Genomic DNA, 15,465 nt, shown 5'->3' on the forward strand with positions numbered 1-15,465 from the left:
CCTCCACGTCCCGCTCCGGCCTCTCCCTCCGAACACCAGCGAGCTTTGTTCATACGGCACGTTCTTTCTGTCCGGGGTAGAAAATGAGAACATGACAAGCGGCTGCTGCTTTAACCTTTGATTCAAATGGAAAATAATAAATAATATATTTTTTATATATATATAAGGCAACCAAGTTGGGGTTTTTTTTCCTTTTTATTGCTGGAAGTTGGTTTCAGTCCTATTGCAGCTCCGAAAATCCTTCAGTGGAGAAACATTGCAATCATTGTAAAAATCATCATTTGGTGTGCGCCAAGATCAAGTTTACAATCAACCGAGAGTGCACAATTCAACAGAATATTAACATTTAACCATCGACTTTACAAATAAAATAAGGACTACAGAGATGTTGCTACCGCGGTATCAACAGGAAAGGAATTATTTACAATGTTTACAGCCTAACGAAGAAACAAAACCAAACTCTTCCCCAACAAAATGGGCGATTGAACCGTGGACCATGATCGTTTAAGTCTTTGCAGTGCAAGGTGGGCCTAGAAACCAGACCTAAGACTAAAAGAGCATCCACAGCTCCGAGTGAGGCGCAGTCACGCCAGCGGGATCCATCGCCAACACAGCTTTCCTTCCCGCTACCAACAGGAACAGATTTGCAAGGAACTTTTACCAAAGTGCTCCAATTGCTTTCAGTACAAAACCATTTAAACACCGATTTATAGACATGGCACAACGGTCTGAACCAGAGCCCACACAAACGGTCTTTGAGGAATCGTGTGCTGAGGGTAAATGGTCAAGAGCCACCAGTTGTTACAGCGATGTCGGTCCGGCCTCGAAAAAGAGCGTGGGAAAAGGCTCTTGTTGAATGCATTCAGAGGGCCGGGCAGGGACAGCACAAGCGTCACCTGCTGCCAAAAGACTTCTTGGACTTCTTGTAAGTGTGAGAAGTGCTGGGGAAGACAACGAAACGCTCCAAACTCCCTCGCGTGGGGTACGAGACACAGGACACGCTGCGCAGCACCGGGAGCCCGAGCTCCTCTCTGCAGGGTTCAAAGCAGAAGTGAAACACAATCTAGATATTCTTAACCCTTTCCTAGTTTAAGTTTCAAGTCTCATCGCAAACACAAGTAATGAACAGCAAGCTCCATGTATGCGGGGTCATCTGGCTATCACTCAGAACAACACAGCTGTCCGGGAACTATTTAAACCGCTCCTACCTTTGCAGGAACGCAATTACCCCATGAGCAAGCGCCTCTAAAACACCGATTCTTCCGCCTCACGTTGGGAATGATCAGCGATCAGTTTGCGGGACGCGCCACAACTACAACCCACAGAAAGCACAGTTAAAACACGAGGAAAACACTTAAAACAGACACGGGGGATGCGGCCGGTGCTGAACACGGAGGGGTTCTCAGTCTGAAATACAAAATGCCCGTGGGAAAGGAAGGGAAAGAGGGAAAATCCTTTGCAGCAGAGTTAAAACTGAAAATCGGAGCTGCAGGAGCAGCCTCCCTGTTGCAACATCACGGTATCAGGAGCCAGGGTGGCGGTGATTTTAAGGCTGTGACACAGAGCGAAGGCGGCAGCTCAAAGCTCGCGCTGGAATTCCCTCCCGCCCAGCTCGGAAAGGAGCAGAAAGGCACCGGGAGGCACAGAACGCTCCACTCCCTGACCCTTGGGTATCGCGCCAAAGGAAACTTCGATCCGAAGCAATCGAAAGGCCAAAGGGAAAGGAGGTTACTGGGAACCAAGGGCGGGTGACAGCCCAGGACGCAGCCACATTTTGCAATCCGATTTGCCTAGAAAAGTTATTTTTCTTGGGAGTGAGATACGAGTCCCAAACTGATTCACTCAACTAGAGCAATGCGATGGCAATTTCCCAGATTCTGCCCTGCAGAAGGGAAGAGATGACCCGTTATTCACCGAAAGAAAATCTTCTGCTTCCCTCAGCCTCTCCAGGTCATTTTCCCATATTCTGGTCCGGTCAGCTCCGCATTAGCAAGGACACTTTACAGCATTTCCCAGCTCTCAAACCTTCTGCACAGTGGAACGGTACCGACCAGAACACCTCGTGCGGCGCTGACACGATTTTGCCCCAAAGAAAAGGAGACAGTTTCTGTCCAAGTGCAAACCCTTTTCCCAAAGCCAACCGCAGCCAGACACACGCACCGAGGACAGATAATGACTTTAAAGGTCATTTCTCAGTTAGATTGAAGACCCGTATTCTAAGGAGCTTTTGGGGTGCTGAACCAACAGGCTGGCCCGTGCAGCACTGACAATGAGCACTAAAACAGTTCTGTTTGCCTTAAAACATCAAAAGAAAATGAGACCTCACTGCAGACTTCATTTTCCAGACGTTACTGTTCTGCATCTGAGCTCATCCATTGCACAGAAGCAGCCAAATAAACCCTTCAGCCCACAGAACACTCTCTGCAATACCTTAGGATGGGCACAAAATTAAACTGAATAACTGTTTCCCCAAATTGTTTTCAAATACTCAGAGACATCCCTCCTGGCTTTGGGCTCAAACTCCTAACAGGCGATGGGGGCAAAGAGTTTTCACCGGGAGCGGCTCGAACCACAGCACAGAGAACACCTCGTGCTTTGCTGCGTTTTCAGGACTTGTGTGTTTCCTCTGGATCTCCACAGCGCCCGATGGAGGATTCGGTCCGATAGAGCCGCTGGATCTCACGCTGGCCTGACCAAAAGTGACCGTAATCTGAAGAATTCCCCTCCGTTCCAACCCAGCTTCTAGGAATGCAAAAAAAAAATGGAAGTAGAGCTGTGTTCTAACCATCGTCATCGTATCGCAACGATGCAAAAAATCACGCTGGCTTCTGCAAATCCAGCCACTGACAACCTGTAAGCTCTGCAATTCCGTGATTTACCAAGCAGTCCTTTGCTGCTACAATTAAGTGTCTCCACATTAATTTAATTGCAATGATTTGCCAGGGCATGGGCGAGTATCAGCAGGCTGGTAAAGAGGCAGATGGTTTGGGTTTCCTCTCACTGGTAACGTCCCAATCGCCGATCTCTGTGCCATCGCTTCAGGCTTTTACCAGCATCACTTAGCAAAGAAACAGACCCTTAAATCCCAGAAGTGTTACAGCAAGGACCACTTGCTCCCTAAGACTGGTTCAGTACTTTGTAACTTGGCTTTGCCCTCTCACACTGACCAGTAAATTGGGCTTTTGCCATTTCTTGTCCGGAGACAACAGCACAAACGATCACCACTTGAAAAGAAACGATTTGAAGAGACTGAGAAATTGCCATTTGGTGCCACTGCCACACGACCCGATGGAGAACGGACCAGGTGTTCCTTCCATCGGTGCTAAAATCACTTCAAACCAGGGTTAAAATATGAAAAAAGCTCTTATCAGTCCTGTTCTGAAAGGCACCACCCAAGTTTGTAAGCTCTGAGATACTGATTTCTTTAATTGTGGAATACTACCCTCTAAACAACCTCTCCTGTGCACAACAGATCTGACCGATCACATTCAACACGTGTCGGAATACACATCCTTCGGTAACGGGTGGAATAAAGAACTGAGACACAGAGTGAAGGAACAGAACACAACGACTGTGCAAATTACTACAAAGGAAATAATGCCTTTTGAGCAGAACACTTAATGTCATCACCGCTCCATGATTAAGAACTGACCCATTTAACAAGAGGTATCAAAGCGGGTTGAGCTGAGAGCAGCCAAACCAGCGCAGGTTCAGTTAAGAGTATTTTGGTTTTGATTTTAAAACCAAGCAGTTCTTATTCCCTTCATTGCTAACACGGTGCTGCAGAGAAGTCTCCGCAGTAACAGCAGCTTTGATATCTTCTGGTATTTGGAGTAAAGTTCCAACAAGTGAACAGACAAACAAAAGATGCAGAAAGCTGAGGATTAAACAAGACAATAAATTACTGCGTTCAAAGGCTTCTTACACATCTTCAGCAAGGAACAAAATCCAAGTCTCTAAGCTCATTCTGAACCAGCTCAGGAGTTCTGTTTGGGAACTTGTATCGCTCTCACTAACACGGAGACGGGTGTCCCAGCGCAAGCTGATGGCCAAGGAAATGTGCGTTCAGTCCAGCTCTTCATTACTGTTGTACGATCTCCCACGTCCAGCCTTTCTCATTCACGAGCAGGTGCAGCTCCTGATCCACGAAGACTCTTAAGAAGCTCTTACCTTCTGTTCTCCGCTGCACCTGGCCATGAATTCAACTCAGGAAGCAGAGAGCGGCTCCTGGGAGCGGGTATGGCCGCGTCTGTCACGCCTGGCCGTGGGGAGGCCGGCCTGCCAGTCGCCCGGTCACCAACGCACCGTGAGCATCATCCACTACACCCACCTCTGACAATGGCTTTCAAAGTTTGCAGCCATTTGGAGGCCTACTACTAATTTTTTTTTAAACCTAAAAATCTGGGCAGTTCAACATTAACATTTACAAGATGGTGCCCACAAAGAGCATACATTCTCCAAAAAAAGCAAATTACGGTAAATGGCGCCACTTTAATACACTCTGACTTTCTATACCATGTGTCAATACATTTCCATGTTTGGAGAATTTAAAAGCAAGTTGTGTCCTCATTCTGAGCTGGCGGCAGAGAAGCCAACAAAGCACAACAGGAATCCTGGTCTGGTCCTTGCTACCAGTAACAGAGCTGGGACAGACAGACATCCATGTCGGGTCTTTGTCACGTTGCAGGCTGCGGCCTGAGTTCTTGGAACAGTATGTCAGAAGATCAAAGGGGAACAATTAGAAGAAAATTACATCTTCTTTGCTGGTATCATCTTGCGCATTTAACAGACTCGGCTGAGAGGTCACCAAGGTCTGAAGGTGAACGTTATTGGGCTTCACTAGGTTTGGTGGGGCAGAGGAAAGTGCTTCTGGCTGAGCATCTGTAGGGCCGTACAATTCTGTAGACAAAACAAAAGGAAGACGACAGATTGAGCGCACTGCACGGAGAGCCTGGCGCGTTTCTGCGGACACGCAAGCTGCCCGGGCCGTACCTGGCTGGAACGCGGGGCTCTGGCTGCTCGGGAGGACCGGACTGGCGGAGCGCCTGCCTCTCAGGACGCCCTCCTCTCGCCCCGCAAGCCTGGGGGGAAGCAGCTGCTTCTGATCAACAGATGCTAAAGGAAATATTTTACACATTAGTATTTGAGGCTAGCAGTACTTCACAACGTCACTGTTTCACGTAATGACACCTTTGCATATCCAAGGAAGCTGCTACACACAAAGAGCTGGTGCTTCTCTTGCAAGTAACTTACATTTTCTCTTCAGCTGTTTGGACCCTGAGTACTTGCCCTCTCCTCTTTCCTGAAGACCTCTAGTTCAGTTACTAGCAGCCCCTGACAACTACAGATTTAAACCCTGGTATTATAAAGCACAGTAGAAAAAAAAACCACAACCCTTTGTGCTTCGCATTCAAACAGCAATGGCTCTTTGCACTACTTTCAACAGGCAGAGCTGCGATCAGCTTTAGTCTCCGCTCTCCATCTGTCTCACAGCTGCTCAGCCGCGGAGCACACGGACTCTGCTGTCACGGCCTGGCAGTCCCTCAGCTTCAACAACAAAAGCCATTCATGACACGGTTCCTCTGGATCCAAAGAACTCTCTCAGTGCACGTTCCTTACGCGCCACAAAACCCAAATTCAATACATGGCATTTTGTCTCTGGTACAGAAAGTCTTGTTCCATTTTTACACACAGGCATGCATCCCACCAATGCTCATGAGAGAGCAGACCAGTGCATTTGTGTTTTCTACCTTCCATATAAATTCCAGAAAAACACCATTAAGTACATTTCCACTGCAGAGATCATTACGTAAGAACAATTAAAAATAAACTTAGGGAGATGCGGTATTAGAGCTTTATTTTCCCATTTACCAGCATTTGGTATTCAGGATAAGAGGACATTAGCCTTCATTCCTCTGCAGGAACATAAGTAAGTTTGTAATTGTACTACACTTCAGGCACAAGGGAGACAGATGTTTCTAGAACGTGCACAAGCCCTTCACCTCCCCTCACCAGAAGGTCTGGCCCCGAGCCTGCTATGGCAGTGTAGGCCCCAGAGACAGGTAAACTCGCCAAGTCTGGACCCTACACAAGGCTAAAAAGAGAATTTTGTAACTTAAAATGACAGGCCATGCTCCTAAGCTGGCAGTAAGGCTATTTTCAGCAGTAGAATGAAAGTGGTTTTTACTGTGTCTGTCATTGGCAAGGATCACTACTTCGGTACCTAGCAGTTATCAGCAGAAATTACACCGGGACAAGGCAAGTGTATTTTTACTTGCTTCTATTTCTAACAAAATGAGCCCCTTTCAACTCTACAACACACACAGCATCTCAGTTCTGGCCTGTAAATCTGTATTTAATGACTGGCTGGTGCTAAGAACGGCATTGCACTCAGTGTTGTTCCAGCTCTGCACAGCCAGAAGGTTAAGCCAGCTTCAAACAGCTTCACAGAAAAGGTTAAGCCAGCTTCAAATCATCTCACTCATGCAGAACAAGCAAAACATTTGCTCTTTTCCTTTGACACGACAGCTGGGCAAGAAGATTCTACATCCAGGTTTACAAACTCTCCCCATCACTCTGTCCTGGTGGATCACAGAACTCCATTTTCAACGTTATTCCTTTGGGCTATATTTCCAATTTAAATAGTATACACACGTAACTCGCAACTTAAGGATTTTAAGAGCCTACTAACTGCAGTAAGCACACTAACAATTTGTAATATATTCATTTCTGGGCTCCGTGTGGGTAGACAGAGGTTGAAACCACGGTGCTCTGTCTCCCAGTGATGCTGGCACAGGTCAGAAATGCATTTGGACACACTCACCTGAACTGTCTGTCCTATGAGATGCTTTGTTCTTCCCACTTTTCTCTTTGCTACCTTTTGTAAAAGCGGCCAGTTTAGTAGGAATCTGCTGCTGGACGGCAGCCGGTTTCTGTATCTGATTGGTCGCGCTCAGGAGATGGATCGGCACTTCGTTTTTCAACGCGAGAGCCGGACGGTTTTCCAGAGTGGTACTGTCCCTACGAACCAGGTCCGGCCGCTCCAGGTAATCCATCCCCGAGACGCTCACTCTCACCGAGGTTTTCAAGACAGGCAGAGAGGGTTCCACCCCTTCTCCGTTGAAGCTGACGGAATGACTGACCAGCTGGTTCTACGTGAGGAAAATGGCATTTTCAGTCAAACGGGTATTTTCAGCCTCTCAGATACAACAAGGAGAGGCCACCCTCAGGCCTGGGAACATAAAGCACCTTCTAGCGCAAAACAGAACCGATTAGATGAAGCCCAAAAGCAAGCGAGTTAACAGAAATAAAAGCCCACGAAAACGAACTCCTCACCTGTCCCATTTCTGGGGAAAACGTGCCCGACACAGTGTTCTGCTTCTTCAGCTTCCGCAGCTGATCCAGACGCTCCTTCTCCTTCTCGACCGCTCTCTGCGCCTCCCGCAGCCTCTCCAGGTCGTGCTGATAGGCCTCGCGCTGCCGCTCGAGCTCTTCCCTCTCCTGGTTCAGCTTCTCCCGCAGCTGCCGAGTCCCCTCTTCGCGCTCCTGCAGCCGAGCCTCCGTGATCTCAAACTCCCTCTGCTGCCGACTCCTCTCCCGCTCCAGGCGCTGCTGCTCCAGCTTCAGCTGGCTCTGGAGCTTCTGCACGTTCATCAGCTCTTCCCTCTGCTTCTCGAAGTTCCGCTGTTTCTCCTGCTCCAGCAGCAGGTTGCCCCGTGTAGACTGCAGCCGGTATTGCTTCTCCCGGTCTATCATGGTGGCTCGTTGCATCTCAATGTAGCTGTCCTGTTGAGATATCACCGCCTGGAGGGGAAATCAGCTCAGTGTAAGCCACGCGGGTTCAAAAACCACGCACATCTAAACCAAAGACAACAGCATCTACCAGATCAGACCGCAGAGACTTTTTTGTCATCAAGAGCAGCTCTAAGTTGTACAGCCCATGTGCTACTGGGGACGGCGAAGCAAGGAAGTGACGATTATGTGTGTCAAAATTAACAATTATTGCACTAGAATTATTATGCTGAGTTGAATCAGTCACTGTATTGCTGATTCCAAGCTTACAGTAAAAAGAACTAAAACATGCACATGTATATCAACAAGAATTTTAAGAAGAAATGAGCATGGAGAGCAGCTGGAGCTCAAAGGAGCAAAAGAACCGCACTTAAGTGAGCAGGAAAAAGGAAACAATTGCTTAAGACAATGCTTCCTTCTTCAAAATACCACAGTGCTTGTTTCCTTGAGTCTTGGGTCCTAAATTCCGCACTTCACCCTAGCTTTAGGGGATATTTTCTCCACACCTGCATAAATTTTACTACATTTAGTGCCTAACAAGCCTCTTGGATAGTAAATAGTGATTTACCTGAAGACTGAAGAGCAGCTGTAACAGCGTTTGTATCCTTTGAACAAGCTGAAGAGAAGGGGAGGAGAAAAAGACATTAGACGCACGAATAGAGTTCTGTTGGGATGCATTAGACATTTTTTTTAAACAGTGAACACGATCAACAATATCTGTACAAAACCGCAATGGAAGCCTGGCTACAAGCGTTCTCTAACACAGTAACAGCCAAAAGAGCAACAAGCAGGCTTGACAAATTTCAGTCTATTAGTGCTTGTGCAGATGTAAATAAGCATCCAGCAAATCTCACTGGGGTTCCAGAGAGCAAACCTCATCCTCAGTTTTCTTTCTGACGAGGTTTGTCAGTGAGCTGAGAACAGCAATTCCTCCACGGAGGCAGGAAAAGCAGTCAGCCAGCGCTTCGAAATGCGCGTCTATATAGCCAGAACCCATCTTTGTTTTCTAACAGGACTTTCATCTCTGCATTCATTACGCGCTAGAGTCATAAGGTCCAGGCTGTTAATGTGCTTGTGGTTCCACAGACATTAGAAATACCGAGGTTTTTGGTGGGTTTTTTTGTTTGTTTGGTTTGGGTTTGCATGTTGTTATGATTATCTGGCTATTTCCCATGAGATTTCCTAACAGCAGAAGGAACGTACCTGAGATTCTATGGTGGGCTGAACACCACTGCTGTCATCCAGCCTCGTTCCGTCACTCTGTCAAAAAGACAAAGGCAACATATGCGCTAGAACAGTCGTTTGGCAGCAGTGGTGCTGCTACAAGCTACAACGGTTCATCTTGTCAAGGACTTTAAACTTTGGGTCAGCCCCAGCCAGCGTGGGTTTAGGAGGGGCAGGTCCTGTCTGACCAACCTGGTCTCCTTTTATGATCGGGTGACCCACCTGGTGGATGAGGGGAGAGCTGTAGGTGTGGTCTGTCTAGACTGCAGCAAAGCCTTTGACACTGTCTCCCATCATATCCTCCTGCAAGAGCTGGGAGCCCATGGCTTGGACAAGCGCACTCTCTGCTGGGTTAAGAACCGGCTGGAGGGCCGGGCCCAGAGTGCTGGTGAACGGGGCTGCACCCAGCTGGCCACTCACTAGTGGTGTCCCCAGGGTCGGTGTGGGGTCCAGTCCTGTTTAACATCTTTATTGATGATTTAGATGAGGGGATTGAGACCATCATCAGCAAATTTGCTGATGACACCAAGCTGGGAGGGAGTGTCGAGCTGCTGGAAGGTCCAGAGAAGAGCAACAAGACTGGGGAAGGGACTTGAACACAAGCCCTATGGGGAGAGGCTGAGGGAGCTGGGCTTGTTCAGTCTGGAGCAGAGGAGGCTTAGAGCTGAGCTCAGCACTCTCTAGAACGACCTGAAGGGCAGTTCTAGCCAGGGGGGATTGGGCTCTTCTCCCAGGCAGTCAGCAATAGGACAAGGGGGCATGGGCTTCAACTCTGCCAGGGGAAATTGAGGCTGGAGATTAGAAAGCAATTCTGTGCAGAGAGAGTGGTCAGCATTGGAATGGCTGCCCAGGGAGGTGCTGGACTCACCGGCCTGGAGGTTTGTAAACTGAGATTGGCCATGGCACTTAGTGCCATGATCTGGTCAATGGACTGGAGTTGGACCAAGGGTTGGACTGGATGATCTCTGAGGTCTTTTCCAACCCAGTCCATGCTGTGATTCTGTGCAAGATCAGTTTTGCACCACTACTACAAGGAGGAACATGAGGAAATGAATTTAAATCATTCATGAGCCCAACGTACAGTTTGAGATCCTTCTTCTGCATCAGAAGGGAGATCATGGAGCTGCACTTCTGGACCTACTGCAGGACCCCTCCAGTCCCACGGCCTCTGGTCACCACCGCTGTTCTTCCTGAAGTGAGCACCTGCAGGAAGAGCAGAGTACGGGCAGCTCACAGCAGCACAGGGGCTGTGAAAACTCAGTGTACCGCAGAGCGAGCAACAAAACAAGTGACTTCGAAGAATCAGAACCAACATGCAACTGCACGGCTTCTCCACGCTGACTCAAAGTGCAGGAGGAGACAACAGGACTGCTCAGAAAAGCATAAAAACTTGAGGAGAGTGGGTTGAGATAAATATGGGGAGTAAGTTCAAGTTACATTACGCTATTTTAAGTGCCGCAGCCACAATGTGTGCATGAGAACGATCGTCTGTGGCTGCCAGAATTGCCAGCTCAGAACACTCGCTAGTAAAAAATTCCCTTCAAAGCAGCACCACTGTAAGCATTTTTCCAATAAATGCATGAAGCAAAAATGGAGATGAATAGTATCTATTACTTCCACTGATAATTAACTGATTAAGCATCTGTGCCAAAGAGCAATTGATACTATCTAAGGATTCGGTGACCCTTTAGTGATTATGCGGATATGAAAGCGGAAAAAAGCTTCCATGCCTCAAAAGCCAAAGCAGCCAGCTGGATTCAGATTGTCTAGGTTTTCAAGTTAATTTTTTTCCATAAAATTAAGTCCTGTGTGGACTTGTGGTGATCAGAACGCGTGGGTTAAGGCAATGCCCTTAGTATAACACTCTGCCCTCTAGTGTTGGTATTGGAAGCAAAAGCCACAACGTGGTAACAGCACACGCTGGAAATTTGCTCTTCTCTTCCTTTTAGAGCCTGGTGAAGCTTCCTTACAGCAGAGCCTCACTTGACTCCTTGTTTTATCTCACTCTCTGCACAGAGAAAACACCGTAAAGAGCACGAGGCTTAGAAGAACGCTGAACGGTCCCTTTCTTACTTTTATTTGAAATGGAGGGACTACTGTCGTATCCTCCAAAGGTCTCTGCTCTCCTGGGAAGTCCTGACCCCGAGACGTCTTCAGGCTGACAGGAACCATTGCCTAAGTGAGTGAAGATAAGGTTCTGGAGATTTTCAGCTAGGAAAGAGGAGAACACGTCATGTAAACAGCCGTGTCTGTGCAGCGAGACTAATGCATCACGGTAACAAGTTAAAAAAGAAAACATTCAACCATCAAGTACCTTAAGATGGGGTAGCTTGAGATTTCCTGCAGTGCAGACGAATTTTCCTTTGTGAGCAGCTCTTTACAACAGGCTCTTTGTATCGCACATACAGAGATGATTGCCTCAAGTCTTTGATTTTTCTTTTTTATTTAACCCCAAAATAAAAATTATATTTGTGCCTATTTGCTTTCTAAATATACTATATTTAGATGGGCTATTTCAATCTATAACCCTCCTATAATATTATATTTCAGGACTGGTGTATTATTAGAGCACCCAGTTACCCATCTGAACAGACTCATCCTAAGACTCCACTGGCTGATGCTCAGAAATCCTGTGAAGGCGGCTCCTCTGCCTAAAACCACAGGTGCGCATCACCTGTCTCACAGATTGCTTCTGAGAACAGGGATGTCTGAACAGGGTTACATACAAGTATTACGTTACTACAGGATGATTTGCAGGGGCTGCACTTGGACTGTACGTGCTTATTCTCACCCTTGCACTGCAGTGAGCGCGCACACAGTCCCACGTTGCGCTTACCTTCCGTCACTGCGGACTTCAGAAGAGCCTCTCCCTGCAGATTTTCCGAGATATCCGCCCGAAGAAGCAGCCGAGATCGGGATCCTTGCGAATGGTCTTCAAACCCGTTCAATTCAGACATCTCTAGATAAATCTGTTGCTTCTCAGTTAGACTTTGCAGAATCAGGTCATCTTTCATGTTCAAACGCTCTAAAGGAAGAAACAAACTCAGCTCTGCCTTCCTGAGCACAGTCAGAGTACAACGTTCAATTTGGAAGACCATTATTCATTTCATGCATCAAATGCAGAGATATATTAACAGTTAACTCATGGAGCATACAAGGCTCATTGAACTTATTTAACTTAACTATTTCTTGCACTACCTTGAAAGACTTGTGAAGGAGAAACTTGATCAGATCATGTGATAAAAGAATAAGATGGTCATGAATCACAAATGATGCCGAGAAGCAGTTTGTGGAATATGTAATTAAGTCATTACCTTGAAAATCTTTTAACTTAGCAGCTCTTGCTTCAGCCAGTCTCCTCTCTGCTTCGGGTTCATTGAACGCTCCTCCTTCTTCATCAGGACAGCTGTAAAAAGGGGGAGAAAGATATATGTTTCACACATAAGATGACTTAAAACCATCTCAGGATTCAACCTGGAGCTTTTGTCCAGGATGTGGTTTATCTTGTATGTCAATCTTCAGCTCTGAGTCCTGTGCAGAGAAGACAGAGGAGCAAGAAATGAGACCCTCCTGCCTTCACTCATCACTCACCTCTCGACAGCCCTGCGGATGTGTGCCATCCAGGAATTCCTCTCCTCTTTCGAACTCGTGTGAATTTCATACATTTCTGGTCCTTTTAGGGAAGCACTAATTAAGAACATTGCTTTTTCCTCATTAGCTACCTCTCTCACAATCAGCTTTTGCAGTGAGATAACCGGTGGTTTCGCGTCCTGTAAAACAAAATATAATTTATTGCACTACATTATGTACATTCTTTAGGGTTTGTGCTTCCTCATACAGAGCCATAACATTCAAACGCTATAACCTTATTGCTATGGCCTCTTCACATGACACTTCTGACATTGTCATTTTTCTACTCATCAACCACAGTCTTTGCAATGAAAACAATGTCATCAAATAAACTACAGTTCAAAGATCCACCTAATGCTGCTCAAGGGGAAACAAGTTCACAGCATCCCAGAATGTCAGGGGTTGGAGGGCCCTGGAAAGCTCATCCAGTGCAATCCCCCATGGAGCAGGAACACCCAGCTGAGGTTCCACAGGAAGGGGTCCAGGCGGGTTTGAATGTCTGCAGAGAAGGAGACTCCACAACCCCCCTGGGCAGCCTGGGCCAGGCTCTGACACCCTCACCGGGAACAAGTTTCTTCTCAAATTCAAGTGGAACCTCTTGTGTTCCAGTTTGAACCCATTGCCCCTTGTGCTATCACTGGTTGTCACCGAGAAGTGATCCTGATTTGTGAAAGTATCCCCACTGTGCATTAGAAGACGGTTAATGTGGAAAGCGGTTGATTTTACAGCCCTGAGGTCACCAAAATAGCTTCTGCCATTAGAACGCGGCTCTAATGTTCACATCTTGAACAAAAAAATACACCCAAGAAAACCCTAGTTTCCGTTACTGGTTCTATTAGAGCCACAACTGAACTAGATCAGGACAAAATGTTCACAATGCACTGCTCTGAGGACACCTGTGGAAACGCCCTCGAAAAGCGAGTGAATCCACTGAATGTTCTAGAGTGCAACAAGCACCAGAATTGCTTCAGAAGAAGTGACTCTATGATAGCAGGCTGGTTTATTTACTTTTCTGAACCTACCGTAACAAGTCGCTAACATTTCTAATTGTATTTCTTCTGTAGTTACTGTCACTTGCATAAAATACTCCGAGTGAATGTATTAAATAAGGAGAACAATACCTACCACTGATGCAAATGTGTATTTTTGGTCCTTTTCTTGTAAGAGCAGCAGTACATCAGTCAGCAGGACTGCCAGAATATCTGCAGTGACACAGAAAAAAACCACAAAGGCAGATTTTTAAAGCAGGAAAACTGGTCCAGACTCCAAACCCCCTTGATTTAAACTTGAATTTCCTGTGGGTCAGAGAACAGCTTGTCAACATTTGCAATACTGGGTCTGCTGCTGCCTTCCACTTGGGTTGTCCACAGCCTGTGGTTGTGCAGAACCAGCACAATGCAAATCGAGCTGATTTAAAGCCTGAAAACACCTCCCTAGGCATCCTCCATATCGACTCAAACGCTCACGAGTGAACGTGTCTCCCTCAACAGCAGAACCTTCTGGAACTGCCCGCGTTCACAGTACCACCTACTCCTGGCTGCACCTTATGGGCCGTTGAAGCTTCTCCTTGAACACCTGAGCAATGAAGCTGTTAAAATATTCAGATGGACGCTGATTTGATTTTTCTGGCAAAACAGACATTTTGGAGAACGAAGGGGCCATGGGGTTGACATGACACAGCTTTTCGAAGTGTGAAGCAGAGCTCGCACAAGATAATCCTTCCCACAGGAGACTAAGTCAGGATGACTCAAGCCTTGTCATCTGAAGACCTCCCTCTTGAATTGGAAAGCAGATCAGGCAGATAATAAGCAAACAGCATAAGGAACTTATCATGCACCATTATAAAGATGCTTATTGGACAAGCCAAGAATAGAACAAGTGCTATTTCCTCCAATATCCTATTAAACAAGCAGGTTATTGGCATCTTATTTTATACTCAATCGATCAAGTAATAAACAGCTACTAAAAAAAAAATATCTCTTTTTTTGGTTGAAATCTTGTTTCCCAGTTGTACTTTCGCCCATCCTGTCCCTTTACCTTTGAGCCGCCCTGATGCAGCCTTCCAGTACAGCATCCCATCCAGCAGAAGCCGCCTCCGCCCCATGTCATCCTTCCGGAAGAAAAGCCCATTCTTGCATTTCCCAGAAGATTTGAGCTCCATTTTGTGCATAATCTCTTTCAGGCGCTGCCCCTTCTCGCACTCATTTACCATGGCGTCTACATGAGTGATCGTGTCCTTAATTAGACTAAGGGCTTGGGTGAGCTCCTCGTAATCTCTAGTTCCAGCTGCGAGAAAGAGTAGCAGTCAGTCACATTTTCAACTCTGGAATGCAAGATATGAGCCACCCAAACACATCTGAACACGAAAAGGAAAGAACACGCAAAACACAGGAGAAAAAGGATCAGCAGGCAACTGTGAGGCTTCTAGAAAAGATCAAGCAACCTACCTTCTGTATTCTGAATAATCCGTTCCACCAAGACCGGGTACTTGGTGATGCGCTGGGTAACGAGAAGGATGCACTCCTGAACACCGAGTCTCCTCACGATGGAACAGTTGCCGATTTTCTAGAACACAAGACAGACCCATCACACCCATTGCATATATTTGCTCTTCTAACTTCCTCACCTCTCCATTCACACATTTTTCTGTCTCAAAACATTTTTCTACAAAATCATCTGCATTCTTTTACGAAGGCAAAATTCCTGGTGACATCAAAAAACGGATTTTATTACTAGAAAAATATTTTGGGTATTATTTTTAACTACTATCAAGACTTGGCAAAGATGATGGAGAGCAGTCCAGCAATGACCTCAGCCAGC

At 46.6% G+C, this 15,465-nt stretch overlaps 1 protein-coding gene across 7 annotated transcripts in view; it reads right to left on the reverse strand.

Annotated features, from left to right (window-relative positions):
• Positions 1-176: 176 nt before the first annotated feature.
• Positions 177-15,465, reverse strand: part of ARHGEF18 (Rho/Rac guanine nucleotide exchange factor 18) — a 45,846-nt gene continuing 30,557 nt past the window's right edge. For all 7 annotated transcript variants that reach the window (XM_065858136.2, XM_071799666.1, XM_065858135.2 and 4 more), the window contains 14 exons: positions 15,093-15,210; positions 14,683-14,931; positions 13,771-13,847; positions 12,607-12,785; positions 12,330-12,421; positions 11,852-12,040; positions 11,089-11,226; positions 10,097-10,218; positions 8,995-9,051; positions 8,360-8,407; positions 7,336-7,803; positions 6,824-7,151; positions 4,993-5,115; positions 177-4,899 (listed from right to left, as the gene is read on the reverse strand). In XM_065858136.2, the coding sequence (XP_065714208.1) occupies positions 4,739-4,899; positions 4,993-5,115; positions 6,824-7,151; positions 7,336-7,803; positions 8,360-8,407; positions 8,995-9,051; positions 10,097-10,218; positions 11,089-11,226; positions 11,852-12,040; positions 12,330-12,421; positions 12,607-12,785; positions 13,771-13,847; positions 14,683-14,931; positions 15,093-15,210 (2,349 nt within the window). In that variant the 3' untranslated portion in view covers positions 177-4,738. The remainder of the gene's footprint in view (positions 4,900-4,992; positions 5,116-6,823; positions 7,152-7,335; positions 7,804-8,359; positions 8,408-8,994; positions 9,052-10,096; positions 10,219-11,088; positions 11,227-11,851; positions 12,041-12,329; positions 12,422-12,606; positions 12,786-13,770; positions 13,848-14,682; positions 14,932-15,092; positions 15,211-15,465) is intronic.

The sequence above is a fragment of the Patagioenas fasciata genome, chromosome 27, assembly GCF_037038585.1.
Source record: "Patagioenas fasciata isolate bPatFas1 chromosome 27, bPatFas1.hap1, whole genome shotgun sequence".
NCBI classification, from domain to species: Eukaryota; Metazoa; Chordata; class Aves; order Columbiformes; family Columbidae; genus Patagioenas; species Patagioenas fasciata.